Below are 7,434 nucleotides of genomic sequence, written 5' to 3' on the forward strand. Positions count from 1 at the left end.
CCAAAATCCAGCCAATCTAGGGCTTTTTTCGATGCCTGTCCACCCAACCTTCACATTGGACATCGCGGCTATCCCGGGTATGTCTCTTTCTGAATCTCGTCCTCTCTGGGTTCTACCACATGGCTGCCAGAGGGCATAAATCTCGTTCTCTGTCCGGCGTTCCGTGTCTAAGGACGACCGGCCCGAATCTCAAAATCTCATGTCGAGTCTTATCATACACACTTAAAGGCTTCCTTTGAGCATATTAACCAATTGAAAGCTTAATCTTGAATTTTTACTTAATTTTAACACTTAGAATTTTTTCCTGCTAAAAAAAACTGCTAAAGACCTATTGAAATTCATTACTGAAATCTGTAACATCCAAAACTTAGGATTATCTTTAATTATAACTTGGTTAATCTCGGAGGTATGTTACATCAACTCACCTAATCTGGTACTTACCTCATCTCACCTTGCTTTTGCTCACCTGGCATTGCCTCACTTTACCTCGCTTCTCCTCACTTGGCAATGCCTTGTCTTGTAGTTGCCTTACCTCTCCTCACTTGGCATTGCTTAGTCTTGCACTAGTATCTAGTATGGCACACATCCATTCACATAGATTGCCAAGCAAGGGGACCAATAAGGTTTATGGAGCTTGGACAAGGGTAGTGAACATGTGGTGGGCATAAAGACAGAAGGAAGGTGGAGCATGGGAGTAAGGGAGAGAAAACCACTCTTGAGAACAAATAAATGAAGCCTATGCCTTCCCCAACCTCTATTGGATGTCTCATTAGATGTATCGACAAGCTATCAATTGTTGCACGTGTGCATCCACCCCATTGAGACTATATCTAACAAGTTTTTTATTGCGCTCTTTAGCTAATAATAAGAAATTGGAAAGCTTTTCCTTTTTTTTTTTTGGCACAAAGAAATACCATGAAAGTTCAAAAAGAAAATGGATCTACGAGGGGATTAGGGATATGCTCTACAAAACTGTGGGTTTTCTAACACATGTTCTTGGGGACAAAATTTGATGCACTGACTTACAGAGTCAATGGGGACCTTGGCAAGTGTAGGATGTGGAGATTTGTGAAAAGCGAGGTTCACTCAAGCTCCATCTTTGGTAGTCTATTTGCTCATTACGACCATAGTTCCCTAACAAGCGAAACCTCGATTTGCTTGTTGCCAGATTAGAAACATGTAAAACAACATGTGTTTATATGTCAAACGGCACCTAAAGATCTAGGCTACGTTGGAAGGCGGACAAAGGGTGTCCGCCGTCCGCGTCTGAACTGATGAGCTAAGTTTAGGGATCCAGGGATACATCAAACGGCACCTAAAGATCTACGTTAGGTTGTTGGAAGTCGGACAAAGGGTGTCCGCCGTCCGCGTCTGAACTGATGAGCTAAGTTTAGGGCGGAGCGTGGGCTGATATATGACAGTTACCTCCTCTGCCCCGACCTGTGGAGATTTAGGGTTTTGTAAACTGTGCCAGGGTCTCTTCGTCAAGCTTGCAGCAGAAACTCAACAGGTAAGTAACTCAATATTTACTGCACCTCGTCAGTGTTCGCATCCGGTCTCTTGACAATTCGTAGGGCGTCTTAGGGTTTTAATGTTTCCTACTGTTTGTTTCTCCTGCTTCTTGATAGTTAGGTTTAGGGTTGTCTGCATCTTCTTGCTACCAAGTGTCTAGGGTTCTTGACCTGCTTTTGCCATCTCTCTAGGGCTGTGTTGCCTTCTTCTCGTCAGTAGGCGTATTACACGTCTAACCACCGTGGCTTTTTCTTCTCTCTAACCACCGTTAGTTCTTCTTCAAGCAAATATATTATTCCCTAGGATTTACTCACTTTAATAGGGTTTGCAATATCGCATTTTTCTCCGTTAGGGTTTTTCATTCTGCATGTTACATTAAAACTTTGCACCATTTTGTCTCCAGGTTCTGTACTTTCAGTGATAAGAGACTATGGCAAGGAAGGGAAAGTTTGGCAAGAAGCCAAGCACAGAAGAAAACAACAAGAAGGCTAATTCCGATGACAAAAGGATTCCAGCAGATAAGAAGCTTGAAGGAGGCCCGGTGAAAAAAGGACCTGGACCCGTAAACTCTAATTATGCCGGGCTGATTTTTATGTGCAATAGTTCAACTAAGATGGATTGTTACAAGTATAGAGTTCTTGGCCTGCCGGAGGGCAAGAAGAATCTGGTAGAGCAAGTCAGGAAAGGCATGCGCCTGTTTCTGTTTGATATTGATCTGAGATTACTTTATGGAATATACACAGCATCTTCGCGTGGGGGTTTCAAGTGGGAGTGCGATGCCTTTGGAGGAGCATTCCCTTGGCAGGTAATGTTCAATCGATACTTTCCAGCTTGACAAGAATAGAGTTGGCTGTTTTTTCAAAGTCACTGTTAGGGTTGAGTCTGACCCTTATTTTTGAGGGAGTGATTGGAACTCAGCATTCCAGTTGATATTAGTGGACACTTTTGAGTACCCCAGGTGACTAGGGATGTCATTACATCATGCTACCAAGCATAGGTGATCGATATGCTATTTGTGATGACAATACTTTGAGGGAGTAGCATTCCAGTCGATATGCCCTTATTTTTGAGGGAGTGATTCATTCCAGTTGATATAAGTGGACACTTTTTAGTACCCCATTACATCATGCTACCAAGCTTAGGCGATCGATATGCCTTTTGTAATGACAATACTTTGAAGTTTTTGTAAAGCAGACTCTGATGAGCCTTGTTTGATACATTGGGCGAGTGGGCTTGTCATAGTATGTTTTCACGTCTTGCATGAATGCTACATCATAGTACCTTGTATAACCAATCTATACGGCATGCATGATGCCTTCATGCTTTGAAGTTTTCAGAGCTAAGTTGTGTAAACTAAACAATTCACAGTTTCCCCCTTCTCTGGAAGGTTAATGTATGTTTTGATGAATTTAAAGGTTTGATCATCAATGGCATGCCTTTGTGGCTCTTTCTAACCTAATTATGTGTCAAATAGGATAAAGTGGGCTTGGACCCAGTTCTATTTATGTCCATGCTGACTGTGTTTATGTTTGCAATGATATGTAGGTGAGATTTACTATTCAAAAGGATTGTCTTCCACTTTCTGAGGACATCTTCAAGGCAGCCATTAAGGAGAATTACGTGGACAAAAGGAAGTTCAAGGTGGAGCTAAGTGCTGAGCAGGTCTGTGTCAGCCTCAATGGTTGTTAAGGGGATATGTTGTCTTGCTACTTTATTTCTAGGTTATTACTTCAGTAGTCACATCTATGTTACAATGTGCAAGAGGGATCAGTGTTTTTAAGAGTTTACTTCCAACTTTCACATTTCAGCTTGTCTTTGTGTCTATTGGTATTTTATGTCTTATAGTACGTATTCATGTGCTTTTATTGAATTTACAAGAATTGGAAACTTTGTTGTTTGCATGACATGAAGGTCTTTCTGCAATGCTCTGCATTAATGAAGTGGATGGGTTCTTATTAGGATGATTTTTGTTAATATTGATTATTAGGGAATCAGCAATCGCTATTTCTGGGTCATGGAATCTGCTAAGAAATTTTGATGGGCTTTTGCAACCAGGTACAAAGGCTGGTGAAGTTGTTCCGGCCGTTACCAGGGGGTGCTATTGGCAGTCCACCGCGTCCAAGGATGGCTGTATTGGATCACTTTGATGCCCCACCCAGAACCCGACCTCCTAGATTCCTGGAGAATGATGCACACATTCAGGATAGAGGTGCCCCGGGTTATCTTCCACCCAGGGCCAAGTATGAACCCAACTATGCTTCAGATGATATTTACATGGCTGACAGGCATACTCAGGGTTATCTTCCACCCAGGGCCAAGTATGAGCCTAAATACATTCCTGAGGATCGTCATATGGCTGACAGTCGCACACAGGGTATTCCTGCACTCAGAGCCAATCATGAGCATATTTACGGTTCAGATGATCTTTATTTGGCTCGAGAAGTTCAGCTACAGCAGGAGAGGAATCAGCCTAGTCAGATGAGTGTCAATTCGCTTGTATCTGGACACAACCCCCCTCCATTCTCTCTTCCTCAATATGGTGCTGATCCTCTGTGGCCCCATTATGAAATGCAGAAGACTGATCCTAATCAGATCAGAGCAAGAGATGAGTTGTACTCCGCTTACCCCCAAGGACATACACTTAGAAATTCAGCTGTAGAGGTGGATTCTTTGTACCGGCAGAAACTACAAATGCCAGAAGTGAGGGGAGATATATTGGATAGGAGAATGTTTGGTCTTGACTCTTTGGTCGATAGCTCCTTAACGTATGCCGGTGGAGTGTCAAGTGAGGTTTTACGCGGAAGGCCACTCCATGATATTTATGGGGCTGGTCACAGTGTTTTGCCCAGAAATGATTACAACACAAGTCTTCTGCTTGATGGAACTACTGCCTTTTCCGGTTTGTCTCACCGTGGTGAAGCCTTGCCACAATCCAGGCGCTATGTTGGTGGTGGGTGGTAAAAAGTCAATGCTTGAGGACTTACAAGAGGAGCAAGTAGCTGCGCTTTTGATGGTTGATGTTTGGTCAGGTTTGGTGAACTCTCTTGATAACAGTTGGAAGGCATAGGAGCTATTTCAAGCTTGAACAATGAGCTTTTACTTGGTGATAGTTGCGTTTATAATCTTATAGGAGTGGAGGATGGCCCTTGTGAGCGTAATGGCCATCCAGCATACACTCAAACTCTAGCGAAACTGACTATTTTGTTTAATGTGGATCTACTCATGAGAGAGATGCAGCATGTTCCCCTCTCTAACTTTTGATTACCTGTTTTTCATGGCACTAATCTTAGATAGAATCTTGTGTTACAGCTGCATTTTGCCTCTGCATTCTGCTATTCTGTCCAGTGGCTGTCTGTTACATTATTTCCTGCCATGTTTAAATTGATCTCAATTTCTTCCCATGTATTTTGGAAGCATAGTGGTTGTTTTAAGAGTGCTTGCCCTTTGGTCAGTAGTGGTCGGGAGGATTTAACTTTTCAACTTCTGGTTGTTTTTCTCTCTGCATCCTTCTCATGAATGTGCTAAGTCTTCATTAGATCAGAATAGGCCTTGTTTTTCCAGAGCTATTGTGGGTGTCGCTTTTCTCTTATAGAGTGATTTGAGGGTTGCTTCACACCTTGGAAACTCATTACATCCTAAGCCTTTGGCAATAAGGAAGTGTATAGCTACCACTCTCTCTCTCTCTCTCTCTCTCTCTCTCTCTCTCTCGCGAACTTGAGGCTGGATGTCTTATGGGATGATAGTTTAACACATGATGCAAGACTTGACCATGTAGGCACGTCATTCACTGACCCTCTTGGGTAGGTACACCCTTGCTCCCGTGGTGCCAGGGTGTTCAAGTGTGGCGGTGTCCTCGCGTGGGTTCTCTCTTTCTCACGGCGAAAGGGGACTCGTCGAGCATATGGTTGGGTGATGGCTGGGTAAGCGGTGAACGCTGGAAATGGCGATGCTGAGCTGACGGGCTGCAACGGGGCTGAGCCGGTGAAGTCGGATTTGTATGGAAGGTTTGGATATGGATTGAGTTGTGTCGATGGGCTATGACAGTGCTGGGCCTGTTAAGATGGATTTGTATAGAAGGTTTGGATATGGATTGAGTTATGCGGAGGCGGTGGGATGGGTTGATGGAAGGTATGTGCTGAGATTAACCAGGCCATCGGGCTGAGGTGTGAAGCTGTGCCAGCAAGAGGGAAAGGTTGATGTGGAAACTGTTCATGAAGCCATGGGGCTAGAAATTGGAACGCTGATATGGTGAGGCATTAATGGCAAGTCAAGATGGTTTTGGAGGCAAGACGGTAGAACTGCCTCGCATGGGGTCAAGGTTGGAAATGGGCTGGGGGTGCGTTACGTGGCACTATAACACTTGGTATCAAGCAGCTTTGCGTCGATTGTGGCAGGGCCAGTAGTGGTAGGTGGCGGAGTCAATCAGTCAAGTGGATGGTTTGTGGATTGAAAGTAGGTGGATGCCACAAAGTGGAACAGGCCGTATGGGCCTATGTAGCTATGTGCAAGGAAGGTTTTCATGAGCATGTTGGTAGGGATGAAGCTACTTTCAAGATGCAGTTTGTGAGGTGAAAAGAAGTAGCCGGGCAAGAAACAACTCATGCAAAGCACATTATTAAAACGTTAGGTATATGCAACAAATAAACAGTGACGGTGGAAGTGTCACAAAATTCCTTACAACTTCTATTTTTCTACTGCTCATGTGGCATGTGGAACTTGACATGGTGTCTGTGCGGCATATGGAGCTTGACATGACAATACATGTATGGTTGGTGTAGCCTGACATGATAGTACATGTGGGGCTTGATATGGTGTACATGTATGGCCATGGAGCCTGACATGATGAAAGTCTCTAGGACTAGCTATCTTGGAAATCTTGTGTATTTATGTTCTGGGAAGGTTCCGGAAGGATCATGAGCCCTGGACATTTTATCGGATACAATTGAGTAGATGGGTGTTTTTTCCAATATATTTGCACTCGTGTGCATGACTTTGCTTTTATCTTTGGATATCTTTTATGTACATGTATGGCCATGGAGCTTGACATGATGAAAGTCTCTAGGACTAGCTATCTTGGAAATCTTGTGTATTTATGTTCTGGGAAGGTTCCGGAAGGATCATGAGCCCTGGACATTTTATCGGATACAATTGAGTAGATGGGTGTTTTTTCCAATATATTTGCACTCGTGTGCATGACTTTGCTTTTATCTTTGGATGACTTGTCTTGTTTGCTTGGACAATGTTTGAGATTTTTGCATGTGTTGTCCATGGGGTTGGGGATGCTTGGGCACCCTGTGGATGTGTATGTGAACACTTGTTTGGGATTGACAAGTGGTCTACATGTGTTCACTCTCACTTATGAGTGACCGAACAACTTATAAGTGAGTACACATTGAGCAGGACTTATTTGGCGGCCAAAGATCGGGCACTGGACATTATTTGGACCTCCTTCAAGTAGGCGTCTCTTTCTGGATTAGAACAGCACACGTGTGGGCTATTTTCAGCGGGGAAGCCTCTATTATTGACTAAAACTCTAGATTGGAGGGGGGTACATGCTTTTTATGGTGCATGAACGTTGGTCGCCTGGTTTTCACCTTGTTGGCAAGTTTCTAGAGCCTGTTCTCCACTGCTGGTTGGCTGATTTACAGCTCAAATAGAGGTTGGACAGAGGTTAAAAACAGGGAGGAAGAGCTGGTCGTGGGCTTCCAGACAGTTTTCCTTCCGATCGGAGGTTTTTCAGGCTTGTGTACAACTGTTAGTCGCTTTCTTCTGTGGCTACTGAGGGCTAGTCGACTGCTGAAAATAGCCTTTGAGGGTTGGTCGACTTGCTCTATGTGCTAGACAGGAGGAAGACGATGATGTTGAGTTGTCCCGGGCTGATGAGGGAGTGCTATGGGTTGTCCATAGTTGTCCTGCATGTGC

At 43.9% G+C, this 7,434-nt stretch overlaps 1 protein-coding gene across 1 annotated transcript; it reads left to right on the forward strand.

Moving 5' to 3' along the window:
- Window positions 1–1,321: 1,321 nt before the first annotated feature.
- LOC147637648 (uncharacterized) lies at window positions 1,322–4,835 on the forward strand. The gene is made up of 4 exons (XM_086799478.1): window positions 1,322–1,510; window positions 1,916–2,317; window positions 3,058–3,174; window positions 3,568–4,835. Exons 2-4 carry the CDS (start codon window positions 1,943–1,945, stop codon window positions 4,471–4,473), a joined length of 1,398 nt encoding a protein of 465 aa, XP_086655604.1. The 5' UTR covers window positions 1,322–1,510; window positions 1,916–1,942; the 3' UTR covers window positions 4,474–4,835.
- The last annotated feature ends 2,599 nt before the right edge of the window (window positions 4,836–7,434 follow it).

This window comes from Cibotium barometz, chromosome 6 (genome assembly GCF_041138505.1).
Source record: "Cibotium barometz isolate CiBa-2024 chromosome 6, ASM4113850v1, whole genome shotgun sequence".
Lineage (NCBI taxonomy): Eukaryota > Viridiplantae > Streptophyta > Polypodiopsida > Cyatheales > Cibotiaceae > Cibotium > Cibotium barometz.